This window comes from Cryptomeria japonica, chromosome 3 (assembly GCF_030272615.1).
Source record: "Cryptomeria japonica chromosome 3, Sugi_1.0, whole genome shotgun sequence".
NCBI classification, from domain to species: Eukaryota; Viridiplantae; Streptophyta; class Pinopsida; order Cupressales; family Cupressaceae; genus Cryptomeria; species Cryptomeria japonica.
Genome location: NC_081407.1, coordinates 162,453,981 through 162,471,219, shown reverse-complemented (window position 1 = coordinate 162,471,219; position 17,239 = coordinate 162,453,981). Strand labels below are relative to the sequence as shown.

Genomic DNA, 17,239 nt, shown 5'->3' with positions numbered 1-17,239 from the left:
TTTTTGAATCAGTATTAAGGATTGAAGGGATTGTGGAGAGACAAACTCGTGCCACAAAGATACTTGTTAATTAATTTTGGCGAGTTGATGAAAATTTGACATGTGGGAAGCCACCTAGATATCGCCCCATCATTCCACATTTTTTGACATGTGGGATCCATAGTTTTAAATTAGGAAGGCTTTCATATGAAGCATTAAGGTGTTTAGTTTATTCTCCTCTGCGGTCTTATAGCTCACTGCAGAATTATCTTGGCTTGAATTTGCTTGGCTTGCCCAATGGAGTTTACATTGTGTCTCCTCTTTGAGAAGCGCAGATGTCATTTTGGAACCCATTAAGGATAAAAGGTGGGCAGAAATCCTTGAGTCGGAGGATAACTTGGTGAATAGGGCGGTGAGACAAGTTTTGGGGGATGATCATTGAGTCTAAGCACCGTTATCAGGTCAATACGAATATTCCGACTGCATTTGTTTCAATTGTTCTAGTAATGGGGTTGCCAAAATTCTCGACTATTCAGTTATGTCGAGCTCTGTTTCGAAAAGATATTCTAGGAGACTTGAATTTGGCGGTAGGAAATGTGGACGAGGACATGATGGTGCCTTATCCAGAGGATTATTTGGCTAGGACCGATCCACGAGACATGGGGAAAAATAGGGAGCTAGTTCCAAAAAGGCCCATCCTCATTGTCAAGGACAAGCCGACGTTTGAGGCAAGGAAGCCCTGTATTGCCAGAAACATTGATTTCCTGCAAATGTGGCTTGGCCATAAGCCAACCCCGGGAGGTGATTGGTGGAAAGACCACATGATTGTAGAAGGGTATGAGCCCTAGTCTCCTGAGAATGCAGTGCCAGATGATAGAGTGAAGTGAAGTGGGTTGAAACCCAGCAGATATCGGTGAAGAGCAGACATGATTGTGTTGGCCCATGAGAGTTGCAGAAGGATCGCAATGAGCTTCCAAACAACCCCTCCCTCCACATGGGGATTGTGTCTATGTGGACCAGAGCATGCTGAAAATTAAGGGGAAAGGGCATAAGCATGGATCAAAGCTTGGTGGCTCGGCAATATGTTAATGAATTTGTAATAGTTTAAGCATGGATTTTGTTTAACTTGTCATGCCTTATAGTTTATAGTAGAAAATATGAGCAGTAGTAGTAGTATATTGGTTTTAGCCATATAGGGCAGTATGGTTCAAACAACAAACTTGACCTGTTGTAGCAGGTTTTTTTTGTAAAACTTTTTATTTTAATATAATATAACTTCATTTCGGCTGTGATTGATCAAAAAAATATAATAAATTTATTGAAATGAGAGTTATAATTATATTTAAATACTATAATTACAATTAATTACAAAACTAGAGTGGCAAGTGCTCCCACGTAACACTTGTATTTATGAAGAAATTAGTAGAGTTGGGCATTTTCTTGGATAGGTTATTATATATGTCTTCTAATTTTTGAAATTTTGGTGGGATAACATTTTTCTAATATAAAATAATATATATTATTTTATATCAATTAAAAATACATTTCATTACTTTGTGTGTGTGTGTGTGACTATTTATATTTTGCAATTACTATTACCGTAATAGAAGATAGGTGTAGATTTAAATTCATATTTAGAAGAAAAGTCATACTAGGCCCAATTTGATGCAAAATCAACAATTGAGAACTCTAGTGGGTGTTAATAATAATAACATAAGCTATAGATACCATGGATATTCAAAGTAGCTCTCACAAAACATCCTCATCAACAAAAATTAAATATGTTGGAAGTAAGTAAAATGAACCAGGATCCTATTCACAAAAATGCATAGAAAACAGTAGACAGACCATATTTCGAAGTTTAATTTGAATATGGAAACATCTTTGAATTGTTCTAAAAACTTGAACATTAAGAGTTCCTACCTTCATCTACAAAAATATAAGTGGATTAGAATTTAAATTCTATTTGCGTCAATAAAATGTGTTCAATTTTTCATTACATACATTGTACACATGTTTGAAAATTATAGTTAATGAACAAAATAAATGATGTTGAAATAGTTTATATTTCTTTAACTTCATTCTTTATTCAAATCTTTGCTTCTTTTTCCACTACATACTACTCATGTAATACACTCTTTATGTGTATTTCAAAAACACAAATAAATTAGCATGCAAATACATTATTTCATCATCATTATTATATCTACAAAATGAAAATAAATCTAAAAAATAATATTCTACAGATAAAAACATACAACTATAATATATATTAGGTTTTAAATATTGCTTTACACACAAAAATTAACTAAAGATTGTGTTCTATATCTATGATTGACTTATATATAACTTTCTATAGAAAAAATAACCATTACACCTTATTGAAATTCAAATACTATGAGAAGATGATTGTTTATGTGAGTGGCCTTACATTATTGTAGTAGTTGATTAAGTACTTAAATTGATTGAATAAACATAAAATCAATACTTAAATTGATTGCAAAGACATAAAACTTAGAATGTGATGTTTAAATCAGAATGTAACTGTTCCCTTCCTCAATTCAATTAAGACTTTAAAACAAAAAAAACAATAACTTATTGTTAAGCATTAGCAATTTGGATGAGGGTCTGAGCAAGACATTCAGGCTTGCAGAAGAATGGACAGTGATCAGATCCTTCTATTTCTCTTATCATATGAGGAGGGTTCTCTGCAATCATTTTTCTCTGAAACTCCTCCACCATGAGCTTATCTTCCTTCGCCACAACGTATGCTCTTGGAACACTTCCATAGTTTTCCTTTGAATATAAAAGAGCTTCCTTCCATATAGGAGCTTTTTTAACCAGAGAACTGATCAATGCCACATCCTGTATTTTTCATTCTCACATCAATACGACACAGATTGATCGCTTAATAAACCAACCAGATAATTCAGTTTCTCTAATCTGCAATCACACAAAGTTTTTGTTGATGAATGTAATTTACCCATGGGGGACTCTTCTGTAACGCAAACTCTTGTGAAAACTGGCTGCCAAACTTGAAAGATGTTGCAGGATTTTCTTCACCTTTTGCATGGTAAAAAATGGTGTCTCCCAATCTTCCAATTTTGGACAAAACCTACCCAAAAAAATTGAAAAAATATGTCAGAACGATTAGTTTTTATAAATATAAACACCAAAACTTCTAATGGAAATTGCCCACCTCCAAATTACTTTTAATGTGTTATTTATATATAATATTTTTTAAATTATTACACGTGTATTAATTTTTGGTTCATATTTCTTGTGAATGAAATGCTGTAGTAGAATGTCTAATCTATCTGTAGATGGAATGTTTCATATTGGGAGTTGCTATCACTTAATCAATCTTTACAGTTTCATCAGCTTCTTCAAGATGATGAAGGTTGATCATTGATACTATTTCTTTAGTATTGTTTAATTTGCGAGGTTTTCGTTTCCCTTTGAGTCTTGAAGATGGCAGTTCAGTGGTAAACATCTTTGAATTTTCATTTTTTCAATTTTATGATAGCTATTTTTGTTTGAAAATCTTTCTGAAATATTTTCTAACTTCTTAATTATTATAAATATACCCATCTTTTAGGTCACATTTTTTTTTGAATGGAATCTTGTTGTAGAATGTTGAAGCTGATCACGATTGAGAGTCTCTATCCTCTAATCAATCTTCGTATTTCTTTTAGCATCTTCAAGATGATATGGGTTAGTATTGTTTAATTTGTGAGACTTTCGTTTCCTTTTGAAACTCGAAAATGGATGTTAAGTGGTAAACCTCCTTTGATGTCTATTTTTTTGACTTTATGACAGCTGTTACTATTTGAAAATCTTATTATGATCTTTTTTAGCTTCTTAATTAATTTTTTTTTTTAGTACTTTTTTAAAATAAAAGAAAAAGGAAAAAAAAGCAAAACCTCATTCATAAAACCACAACTGGCGATAGCAGGTTGCTCTGGAGGAATTACTCATTTTACTAAATTGGGCTATCCATCAATCAAAAGCAATATGGAACGGCAGGGTTTGGAACTGTCAAATAAATTTGTTAAGTCAAGCTGAGATTGAAGCTACTAAATGGAATGTTTCAAATTAAGAGTATCTCCTGATCAATTTTTGTAGTTTCTTCAATTTCTACAAAATGATATTCAGATTGATCATTGTTATTATTTCTCTAGTATTGTTTGGTTTGTGAGTTTTCTATTTTCTTTTGGGTCTTAAAGATGGAGCTTCAAATTTCAGCTTAATCAACACATTTTAAGTTTTGACGTGTTTAGGTGGCTCATTGAAAATCACACTAATAGATGAGTCTTACTGAAGAAGCTAGTTTGATTTCAGATAAACCAACTAAACAAATCAAAATTGAAAATATATTATTTAAACTTATCAAAGATTCAATGATTGACAATATTACTATTAAAAAATCCTTCTATAATTTTTTCTAACATCTTAATTAATATTCTAATCCATTTTAACCCAAAAAGATACCTCATTCATGCTGTCAGACAAAGTTGTCCCACTCAATGGCATGAATGCAGTGACAAATACAGCAGTAGCAATTTTTTGGGGAAACTTCTCCATAGTCAAGCTAACATTGAAGCCACCAGAGCTATGACCAACCAATATAACCTGCACAGACATAGTAATTGAAGAAATTTATACTTTTCTCCAGCTAAAAGTAATTAAATGAAAGTTTTAACACAAAGAAAAATATCAGATTTTTAAGTTTTACCTTGCTTTCAGATGTTTAAGTTTTACCTTTCTCTCTGAAGGAAGAGCCTCAAAAAAGCTTGTAAGGGGGAGATTGTAGTCCTCCAGTGTTGTTATGGTGTCTGGATCAGCAGGGTGGATACCTGCACTGGCCATGTCAATGGAGGAGACTGTGTGACCTTCTTTCACAAGAAGATGATTTAGTTTATACCAGCACCAGGCCCCTGTTCCTCCTCCATGTACCAGTACAAAGTGGTGACTTTTTTCTTTGTTTTTCTTTACTTCTGCAGCCATGGCTTGGCACCCAAATGAAGTATACTGTAGCTTACTTCCAGTTTTAATCTTTTAGAGATTTATTGGAGGACCATGCATGTCTTTAACAAAGGTTAAAAAGACTTTTCTTTTCTTGATGATGGATCACTGATGGGAAACATGGATTAGAAAAACATACACACCTAATCCAGAAGAAAATCTTTCATTATGTGGACTTTTTCTCTTCTTGATGATGGATCACTAATAGGAGACATCAATTAGAAGAGACATACACACCTAATCCAGAATGAAATATCTCACAATATGAACTGTGGAAAACTTATAGCTACTAAAGACTAAAAAGATCATTTTTTGAAAAAAAGAAAGGATAATTATTGACTTTTTATAGAGAGAAGGGTTGAAAATATTTTCAATTGTTTGATTATTAAACTGCATGTGATGTTTAAGTAAAGTATAATAAAAGTTTTAATAATAGTATTATAAAAGTAAATGTGTGAAAATAATCATATCAACAAATGATCCAGTAAAATCAATCATATTTCTAACTAACATTTTTTTTAAAGCACACAAAACAATAAGAAGATTTTTGTGGGTGATCTTAAATCAATCATATAAATAACTAACTTTTTTTTTAAGCATTATGACATTCAAGATAAGTAATTGTCATTCTATAATTTAAATATAATTATATATTAAATAATCATCATATATAATTATCACATTTACTAGTTTTTCAAGAGTGTCTTATATTATAATAATTATTGTGATAGCAAATATAATGTTTAAATTGTATTAAAAACAAAACAATAAAACTAAACTTAATCTTTTTTAACATTATCATATTAAAATTACAAATATTTCAAACATATTTTTTGAACATACTAAACTAAAATTTACATTTAAATTTGAAAATATTTTTTGTTGTAAAATATTAAAGATAAATTTTAATTAGATTGATTCATTTATTATAATTTTAATACAATCAATACATCAAATTGTCTCTAAACTACTTGTTTCCAAGTCAATGGCTAGATTTGCATGGCAATAAGAAAAAGAATGTTAGATGGAGATGGAGATGTTTACCTAATTTTGAAAAAATGTGATAATGTTAGTTCTAGATTTGTTGGAACAAATTTCTATGGAACAAATTTCTAGATTGAGTGATTAGAATTTCAAGAGAAAATCAAGTAAGCACATTTAAAGTTAGAGATGCCTAATTGAAAAAATTACTTCTTGGTTTTGCATTTATTCTTATTTCTTTGTTTTAAAAAATAGTAGAGTTTTTAGTTGAAAGATTATTACATATATTTTCTAATTTTTAAAATTTTGGTGTGATTAAATTTTGGTAATATAAAATAATTATACTGCTTAACAACTATATTTTTTAATTATTTTTTTTTTTTGGCATCACTATTATCTTAATAGATGAGAGGTGGAGATTTTGAAATAGTCTTAGAAGAACGGTCATAGTCGGCCTAATCTTAAATTATAATTTAGCAATTGGAAAGACCAACTAAAATAAGGTCTATTCCCATAGAATCAAATTTAATTGTATGAACTATACAATTTAGTTCTTCTTCAATGCATAAAATTGGTAGAAATATAATATTATTATAGATAATCATTCTCCACTATCTTTAGTTATTGAAAAGTAAATTTCATTAGTAAAAAAATTATACATTTGCTTATTCTCCCCTTAGGTAGAACAATTCCTCATCCTTTTATTTGTTGATGGTTCATACTAGCATGTAATGTGATCCCAACCACATCAGCAATGGTCTCTATCCACCACATCCAAGTGTATTATGTGGTCCATTAAGAGAGGTTATTGTTGCCAATTATTTTGTACATAGGGTGGTGCCTAATGAGCTTGAATCCATACTAAGGTTTTACCTCCTTCATAGTCTAGATCAGAACAACCCAAGGAAGAAGATGCAAGGTTACACACATGGTTTAAATTGACCTCTTAATTAACTTATCATCTTTTATTATTCATTTTTCCTTACAAGATTTCTAAGTGGTGGAAAATGACATCTATCCCCTATATCTCACTTGCCCTAAGGCATGCATGCTAGTGATGAAATTGATCCAAGCCTCATGAGTAGCTCCTAACATCCATTACCTACATTCCTAGGTGATAGTTGATAGACTCTAGGATACAACCAAATTGTTGTACATGTAAAACACACTCCCTAACTTCTATCATGCTAGAGCATTAATAAGATTATCTATAGGTGGGTCATAGGATTTACTATATCAATGTTCACCTTAGAAGGAGAAGACAAACTACATATTAGGGATTATACAACCATATATTTGTTAGGATTTAGGTAGACCGTAGCAATCAAACAACATAAAATATAATGTAAATTTTAAATAAAACACAACAAATAGATTTAAGGTGGTTCACCCAATGTGGGCTACATCCACAAAGAAACAGTAATCCACTTTCCTTTTATTATCTAGCAAAAATGAATTACAATCTTGCATAACATAAACCGTGGTTGTGCACTGTATCAAAGTACTCATGCTGCCTCCAAACTCTTGATCCTTTCACACTGCACAACCACTCATTTATTAGATCCTTTTTGGTGATTTACAATATTGAGTCATATATTTTAAACTAACAATTGACCCATTTATTAAATAATTGGCATTTTTTTCTTTGGGGGCACTATCACTTGATGAGTAATGATGAACAACAGATACCCCAACCAGTACTGAGAGGGGGGGGGGGCGGGTGGTGAATCAGTACAGATAAAAAATTTCTTAACAACTTATCTAGTTAAAGCAATACCAACAGGTTATCACCATTACTGAACTTAACCATGGCAATACCGGTTAAACATAGTAAGACATCAGACACCATAAGCTGATAAGTCTGAATACTTCAAATATGATCAATACTTGATATCAACTTCACCCATAAACATATGCATGTGGTATAATAGTAATACCATAACCCATTAACTCTACATGCATAATCTTTCAACCAAATAATTCATAAACATCACATGAAAAAAGCATAACACATAACACATAGATTTTTCACATGGAAACCCAAATGGGAAAACCACGGTGGGGATGAATACCCACAAGCTTGTTTTTGAACTCTTTTGAAGCTCGCCCTGTTAGGAGCCTAGTCCGGTTAAAGACTTTACAATAGGTTCAGCTAGGAACCGATCCTGTTAGAGATCACCCAGTTAAGGGATGGCTATATACCCTGTTAAAGGTTATCTCACTAGAGGATTTGAAGAACTCAATGATCTTGAGTCACCTGGTTACAGGTTTTACAATAAGCTTGTTAAAGCTACCCGGTAAAGGCATTTTCCAACTATTGAAATGATTAGAAGACAACAGGAAAAACTCTGATCTGGTAACAACACTACATGCCAAGGCGAATCCTTTTCATTTCCTCTACTCTGCAATCACACTCTGCAGTTTTCCTCTTATTGGTCTGGCAAGTATCTCATCACTCAGATACACACACAATATTTGCCAACAAATTTACAATAACATACATCATCAACCTTATAGACAATAGTTAGGTTGGTAGCATAAACCCTAAACCCTAAGCATCTTAGGTTTACAACACAGGTAGTCCAACCTTGACCGTCCAAACACATTGCATAGACCATTACAATTTCAAATAGATCACAAGACAATCTACATCATTCATTTATCACTGCACGTAGGAATCAGTAACCCATCACGCTTTCTTCTCATACCGTTAAGAAGAATGATCATTCTCGAGGAAGACTTCAAACGCGATCGATCTTCTCATGCAAGATCCTCAAGGAAATCCTTCACTTGCACAAAGCTGACGTGGCACCTCGATCTCATTCACATCTCTTAGCTAACTCATCACAGAGTATCATTGGTTACATTGCACAAGATGGATCACCAAACCGATAACCCTTGAGCTAAGACTACGAACCGGTAGTCACACTTAATGAAACCCTGACACTGGTTCACTGCATCTCCTCATACCTCTTCATATCGGTTCACTTGAACTTATTGACATCAATGACAATATACATTATCATCATATCAACATGTCAGTTCATCATATTCCAATGATATCCAACATCCCCAACAACCCTCATTGGGGATGATGCCCTCAAACCACCATTGTGGGCTCCATGCATGTGCCCCTATTGAGGGGATAAGCTCTCTAACAAAGAGCCATCCTGGAAGAACCCAAACAATACTTGATTCTAGAACCATATGGACCTTTTATAAACCTCACAAAGCTAATGGAGCATGTTATGTGATTGATATGGGGCTAATTGACATCTAGATAGGTTAAGATCTATTCACACCATTTTTAAGAAACCAAGACCTATAAATATGTTACACCAACTTTAGGACCTGAGAGGCCAACACAACTCATTTATAGTGATGAGGATCAATATTTAAACACATCTAGAAGCATAGGAGATCATCATCAATAGCTAGGGGATAGAGGATAGAAGAACTTTGATCCTAAAGACTCTTATTTATTGTTATCTTACTAATAAGCCATGGCATCTTATGAGACCACATATGGGGCCAGTGGGCTGAATGTATGGAGCATGTAAATATTTTATTTTTCATTAATAAGCACCTTATTAATGCATTCATGCATATTTATGTTTTACCTCCATGTATGTTTGGTTGTAAGGTTGGCTAGTCCATTTCAAACCCTCTAACCTTAACTACATCAAATAGTATCAGAGAAAGATTTAAAACTGAGGTGAATATTTTGGAAGATCCTTGGTGTGGATAGATGCTAGTTGGAGGCAAGTTGCGAGTGTTTCCAATCAATCGTTGAGATGAGGCAGTTGCAACCTTGAGCCAAATTGTTGAATTTTAGGCAATTAAACCTAGATTGGAAGGAAAGAACCACCAAGATGGATGTTAGTAATGGCCAATGTCATTCGAAGAGTAGAAGAGATGATGGACATGATGAGAGCCATGAAGAATTGACTGGATGTCATTGAGGAAAACTAGAGGAAAGGTATAAACCCAAGATGGAAAGAGGAGAGTGATGATGAAGAACTAGGAATGTGAGGACAAGATGAGTAAAGTCAAGAGGAAGAGGAGTCAAATCAAATCAAGATGATAAAGGTAATTGTAAATAGTGGAAAGAGCACAAGGATCAAGATCCCCAATTATGTTGGAAGCTTGAATCCAAAAGAGTTGATTGATTGGATAAATGAGATGGAGGAGTTCAAGGGGATTGAAGATCTAGAGCAAGTAAGGTTCACCAAACCCAAGCTAAAGGGGCATGTTTCTCTCTACCGGAAAGAGGTGCAATTAGAATGAAATTGAACAGGGAAGGAGAAGATCATGAAGTGGGATGAGATGGTGATGATTTTGAAGGGCCAATTCATACTGGTAGACTATGAACTAGAGTTACTGAAGAAGCTCCAAAATTTGTGACAAAAAGATAAGATGATGAAGGAATACACTGAAGAATTACAAAAAATATTCATTAGAATTAGATAGTTAATCTATAAGAGAGAAGGTTGTACGATACATTAATGGCCTTATAACCAACATCCAATAGGAATTAAGCTTGGTCTAGATCATCATGGAGGAAGCCTACCAATTTGCATTAAGGGTTGAGGAAAAGTTGGCTAGGAGGGGTGAGCACATGTTAGGCAATAAGAACTAGATGGACCTGGAGAGATGGACACCATGTATTTAGAGGAGTCCATACATAGAGAAAACTAGGGGAAGGAGCACTTTTTAGAAGGATGAGAGGAGGCCTAGAGAAGATTCATATTGTGACCAGAAGGACAAGGAGGACTATCGTCAAGATAATGAATACTTGAGGACTGCAAGAAGGTTTGACATAGAACACCAACAGAGCTTCAGAAATATTATAACACATCACTGATTGACATCACAAATACCTTTACACACTCTCCATACAATTGCACATCTTCTACACAACACAAAACTACTTCCCGACCCAAGGTAACTCATCCAGACCAACAAGTTTGACATCAATGACAAACTAAACTCGTATTTACAACAAATATTTCTAAATTTACATAGAGAGATGCCTTCAACAACAATTTAAAACTCCCAAAAATGATGAATAATAAAAATGAAGTCCTCCCAAAAGGATAAAAATTATAAGGGTCCTAGTGTGTTTAAGCAATCAATTAAAGTATGATATTGGAAAAAAAAACTAAATAAAATGTACCAATGTAAACTACTGATCCACAAATTATAAATAACTAAATTACAAAAAGCTAACTAAATCACACATAGCCTAAAATTTTTCATAAACTAAAAATTAAGCTAATAGGTACAAGTTCTAAGTAAACCAAAATTTATAAATCCCCTGAAGTTAAACTAAATCAATTACTCAATTTATGAAATGTAGTTATGGAGTGGCTTAAGAGGACATAATCCTAAACTTACTAGACTAAACCCCAAACTTATCAAACTAAGTTTCCCAATTCATGGAACATAGTTAGGGGATGGATTAAGGGGACATTCAATTAGTTACTAATTTACTAAGGAGCCCAAGCTAAATGAATTTTGGTATGGAATGATCTTCTCGTCACTTTGATATTTACTATTCTATATTGATAGGATGAACCATAAGAATGTGGAAACTTGTTTGGCACCACATTAGAGGAGTTTGAGCTAGAATATATAGGTATATATTTCTTACTTTAAAATATTTAATGTCTACCTATGTTGAGATACATTAGTAAAAATAGATATAAAAAAAGAAAGTAATATCTAAATTATTTTAAAATAAAGATTAAGTATTCAATTATACATAATTAAACTATTTAAAAATTACTATATGCATCCTTATTTCGTGCACTACATCTTTAATTAACTCGTGCTCCTCTATGGAAAATATCCATAACTCTTTTATTACAAGTTTTCCTTTGCATCTCACTAATATTAAATTTTTGTGACAATCAAAAGTGATTGGTGCATAATTATATTATGTGCTTAATAATCTTTGCATGGAAGTCAGTTATTTTTCATTGTCAAATATTTTTGTAGCCAAGTACCAACAACAACCACATAAATTATCAAATCGTCAGAGTCGTTATCACCTACTCTAGGCTCTAATATATAATTTGTCCCAACACATCAAGCCAATCATTATTTTATTTCCTCTTTGTTCTGTTCAAATGCAACAACATACACATATCCTATAAAATAACAATACTTTAATAAAGTAGGATATGATATAATTCAAAGAAATACACATATATAAAACAAATCACAAAATAATTTAATGAAACTAGATATCAATATACCTTGTTGTACAAGACTTGAATCATTACCAAAATCATTTGGTGTTGACAATTAATTATCTTCTTCAAATGATATCTCATGTTGATTTGTTTGAATAGATTTTAGTGGTCTATGTTTTTATTCTTCAACCCATTCTATATTTTAACATGCCTTCTAGACTAACCAAGCCAACACAAAAAAATAAAAAATAAAAATATAAGCTTCTTACTCTAAATTGTTCATGTTCTTATATTTGAACTCTTAAATAATTGCAATACATTGTTTGATCTTATAAAGTATATTGTATCATACCGGTCCACAAAGTTGTGTGTTTATGTTTAAATCTTGATGCATTCACAATCTCGATTGTTTCCTCTTTTACCATTCTCATCTTCAAAGAAACCCCACATGTGTTGGACATTGTTTTCTTCATCGACCATGCATAGCAAATAAAGCATTCAAGATTTTTTATGGTCTAATATAATTGATTAAGCATATGAGATTTTGTGTCATCTAGATTTTTCTTTTCTTCAAACTACCATAAAATAATTTGAAAAAATATTACACAAACTCTTATGAATGTGAATGATTGTCAATCAACTACAAATGATACTATGTGACCAAGGGTCATCTATGGACCAAACATCCAAAGTGTGACCATTCAAAAAAATTGTGACCACCTCATTAAACAATGTGAAGGATCTTCATCTTCAACAATAAAATTTGTATCTAATGATAAAAAATAATAAAAGGTGCATCTAACCATGGTACTAGCACGAGCACAACCCCTCCACTACCTTCAGTTTGGAAGCTACAAATGAAGAGGGCTTATTTCCACAACTTTAAATTACATTCCAAGTGAGCATCACTAAGTTTAACTTCCTAGAGTAAAGTCACAACAAGTTTTCATTTAACTAAGGTTCTTTTAATATAGCATTTTCTTATTTATTTTTTTGGGGGAAGGGGGAGAACATTCCTTTAACATTTTTTAGGGTACAAGAGTTCACTTCATTAGGAAAATATCTCTAAAATTTCAAATTGAAAGCTTCATTTTATGTATTCCAATAGCAAGGGAGTGGAAGTGTTGTTGGGAAAGGGAGAGGGGGTGGAACACATGGGGCCTTCTAGAAGAGGGGGTTTTTGTTTGAGGGTACAACTACAAAATGAGAATAGAATCAGAGAAAGGGGAGAGATATAGTCAACTCGCTTTTGTTAACAAACTTCCAATCATCTAGCTTAACAACATCCGACTAGGAGGTGTCAAGGGTGTAAAGGTGACAAATGAATATGATATAAAGATGAGTGATGAGAAGACAAGTCAATGTTCTAGGAACAAAGATTAGATGGCCCATAGGAGTAGGAACTTATTGGTAGTGTTTAGAAAGATGTAAGAGGAGAGGGAGTGTGAGGCATAGGTTTAAGAACAAGGTAGTCTCTAATAAGATGTTCTTTCTTTCAAGAGCAGAATTAGCTTTATCTAGATAAATTAGTGGTTGCTCAACTTTATCTCAAACCAACAAGATTAATGATCACAAACAATAATTGAGAAAGCTCTAGTTCCACACATGATCTAGTATCAATCCAAGAGCACTTGGGTGGCATGTATAAATCCAACAATGGAAAAATATCAAACATCTATTGTTTTTTTATACCTTATATGTTTCAATAAATTGCATTTTCAAATGCCTTTGAAGTAGAATTTGGCCTCAGTACATTGATTTCTTGAAATTATTGTCATTAGTTGGATTTTGTAGACTCATCTACATGATGATCATGGTTTCAATATTGTTGATGTCGTATATTCCTTTTCCTTTTTCTTTCCTCATATGTTTTATTCAGCATTTTTGGAGGTGGATAGTGGGCTCGTATGTCACTTTGGCATGTGTTATGCTGGTGGAGGTTATGAAAACTTTTGGTATAGCCCTCTTTCTAGAATCACATACATATGCCACTTGTCTGTAGCATGCATTTATTTCTGCCCTCTTTGTAGAATCACACACAATTGCCACTTATTTATAGCACACATTTCTTTCTTTCCAAAAAGAGCTTAATTTATGAGGGTCCCAAAGTGCTGCCATTTGTTGATATCTCAGAAATTTGGGATATGTAAGGAGAAGTTAGAGAATAAAGATCCACTGAGAAGCGAGTGGAGCCAGAAACTTATTCACATGGTGCAACCTTCTGTGTTGAGGATTGTTGCAACAAAATGATCATGGAGATGTAGCTGACATTTCATCAAATGCATGACAAATTATTCAGGATGAGGCAGAAATTATTAATAAAAGTGGTTGCAGTAGAAATTAGGGAGATCTTTCCATGTGTTAGTATGTGTGAATCTTTCTGTTTTCAGGGAGATTGGGGATCTGTGATTTGAGATTCTATAAATATTTTCATGTTTTGATAGAAAGGGATTCGGATTGAGAAGGATTAGTATTTGGCTATGTGAATTTAATGTTTTAAGAGACTTAATTTCAATTGATGCAATGAAAGAGGAAAACATATCAAACTGTACCTAGATTGTCTTTGTATTTTTTTAAATATTTGAGGTGAATGATTGAAATTCTATGTGCAAGTGAGTATTTTACATTGGTCATGATTTTATCTTTTATAATTTTATTTTTGAGATATTGATCTTGAATCATGAGCAATTACTCTCATTCATTGATCTATATTATTAGAATTTGAAGCTATTTTATGTTAATCCAATGAATTTGAAATTTAAATGAGTCACATCTGAAAGTAATGAAGAAATTGTTGGCATTGGATTGTCATTCATGTCAATAGTTGAGATGTGACACCAGACATAGATGCAGAGATGATGAGTGCCCCGGAATGAAGATCAGCTTGGTTGAGATGGTACTGTCTCATGTTGGCAGAGTTGAGCAAATTCCTGTGTATGTGAGCAAATTGAACCAACAAGCATGGAGTTTACAATTAGTCAAAGGCCACAGAGAAGATAATTGGAGTTTTCTATTAGACTTGCAATTGGATAGAGAAGACAAAGGCAATAGAATTGTGAAGGCATTGAAGAAACATGCTTGACTTGGAAAAAGTGATGTTGTAGTATAGCATAATACACCAAGTACAAAAGGAGTTTTTTCAGTTTGACCAACAAACAAAAAAAGGGAAGTAAATGCTGAACAAAGGAAAGTCAAAAAGATTGTTTTCTAGAATGGGGTTGTTTACAACATCAAACAAAATTGCAAAGGTTGTTGAAAGAAGAAGGAAGGCAACATTAATATGAATTGCTACGAGACTGAAAAGAGGAGACAAGGCAGATTTTTTAGGGGCTCGAGTAGATTTTTTTTTTAAAAATTGGAGGGAAATTTTTTGAAGAACGTATATGACCAGCAAGTGAAGTGAGTGGACATATGTAGTTGGGGTAGGAGTGAGTGTGATTTGTAGGAGAGAAAGGGAAGTGAAGAAGACGAAAAAAAATGGGAGGACACAGAATACAAAACTGAAAAAGAGGGTGCAGAGAAGTAGTCTCATAATGTCTACATTACACAGTGGTGAGCAGGTGCATAACACCAAAATAAACTGCATGTTGGTTTTTTAGGAGTGAAGAGGAGACGAGACAACTGAGAACCAAAATAGAGAGCAGAACAACAGAGGACCAAGAAGGATTATCAAAAGCACTCTCTTTGAAGATCAAGTAAAAAATGTTGTAGATAGTAAGCATAGAAGAGGATAGCTTAAGAAGTAAGTTTGATGTGAGAAGTGAATAAAGAGGTGAAAAAGGAGGACACATAGAATGAGTCACAGAGCAACAAATTGAAGAAGGTGGTGCAGTAGTGGGAACTTAGATTTTGTGCATAATACAAGCAGAGCTAAGAGGAGAAGAAGGTGGAGTAAAGAGGTGAAGAAGGTACCTAGAACAAAATGATATAGTGCAGTAGGGTGCATGAGAGGTAGAAGAGAAAAGAAGTGAAGAAAGGATTCAGAAAAGATATTAAAAGGGATAAGAGTTGAAGAAGTGTTGTAGAGGAATGAGCTCATAGCATTAGAATAATATAGCGTCAGAGTGAGCATAACACTAAGAGCAAGCAACAGAAGCCCCAAACAAAAGTGTTGAACTATAGTGAGTTAAAAAACCTCATTTGTAATTAGGTATCTTAACTGTAATTGAATTTCTACTCATTGTAGGTCATCTGAGTGGGTGCTCAGATTAGGGGTGGGTTCTCCTTTGAGTAGGTGCTTATAAAGTTAGTGGTTGGTGCTCCTTTGGGTTGGTGCCCATAAACTTGTAATCAGATCTTTATTTGTGAGGCTGGATTGGAGCAATAACTTCCTACAGCTTTTCTCACCGAGGTTTTTCCCCACTGTGGGTTTTCCTCTTACTCACTGTGTTATGCATATATGATGTGCATGTGTGTTCAACATTTCAATCTTTGATATTCTTTTTTTTTCTAATTTTAGTGTTGTTATAATTTAAAAGAACAAAATTAAAAGTTCCACTGATTCACCACCCCCCCCCCACCCTCTCAGTAGTCTAATTGTGTTCCTTTAGAAATGTGTATTCCCATTGAACCTATTAGATGCATCTCAAAAGAAGATCTGATTAAATTGTGTTATGTATCAAATTGACCTTATATGTTTTTTTTCTCTTTCTATCAATGAAGAAGTAATGGTATTATGTGCTCAGGTTAGGGAACTATATGTTTCTTCATTTTGATTCAAGTTCCTAAATCTTTATAGTCTTTTGGTGTCCTTCCTTTGAATTAGTTTTCTCAAGAGTATTTCTTCCTTCCCCTTTCCATCCCCATAATATATTAAGAACCAACTTCTGAAATCTTGGAGGTTGTTTAGTAAAGTGTACCAAGTCCCCCATCTACTAAACTTCCCACAAGGCTATCTCCAAGAGTGCAAATTTGAAGATCAACAACTTTTTTTGGAATGCCCGGTGGGACCCATTTTTCTTTGACATATCCTTTAATTCTAAGTGGGTGTATGATCCATAGGCCTATTACTAGATCACAAACTTCACAAAACCCACATCTATTATTACCTCCTATGA

The 17,239-nt window shown here is 33.3% G+C and overlaps 1 protein-coding gene across 1 annotated transcript; it reads right to left on the bottom strand.

The window, feature by feature from the left end:
- Positions 1–2,476: 2,476 nt before the first annotated feature.
- LOC131030985 (methylesterase 8) lies at positions 2,477–5,075 on the bottom strand. Its single transcript, XM_057961981.2, has 4 exons — positions 4,741–5,075; positions 4,471–4,611; positions 2,963–3,094; positions 2,477–2,844 (listed from the first exon to the last, which is right to left on the bottom strand). Exons 1-4 carry the CDS (start codon positions 4,984–4,986, stop codon positions 2,581–2,583), a joined length of 783 nt encoding a protein of 260 aa, XP_057817964.1. The 5' UTR covers positions 4,987–5,075; the 3' UTR covers positions 2,477–2,580.
- Positions 5,076–17,239: the final 12,164 nt, after the last annotated feature.

Excerpts from the sequence above, each read along its gene's own strand:
- LOC131030985 (XM_057961981.2), bottom strand. The coding sequence starts at position 4,986 with ATGGCTGCAGAAGTAAAGAAAAACAAAGAAAAAAGTCACCACTTTGTA. Across the intron at positions 4,612-4,740 it reads CTCTTCCTTCAGAGAGAAAG|GTTATATTGGTTGGTCATAG; the intron begins GTAAAACTTAAA and ends ATGTCTGTGCAG. Across the intron at positions 3,095-4,470 it reads TGTCTGACAGCATGAATGAG|GTTTTGTCCAAAATTGGAAG; the intron begins GTATCTTTTTGG and ends TTTTTTGGGTAG.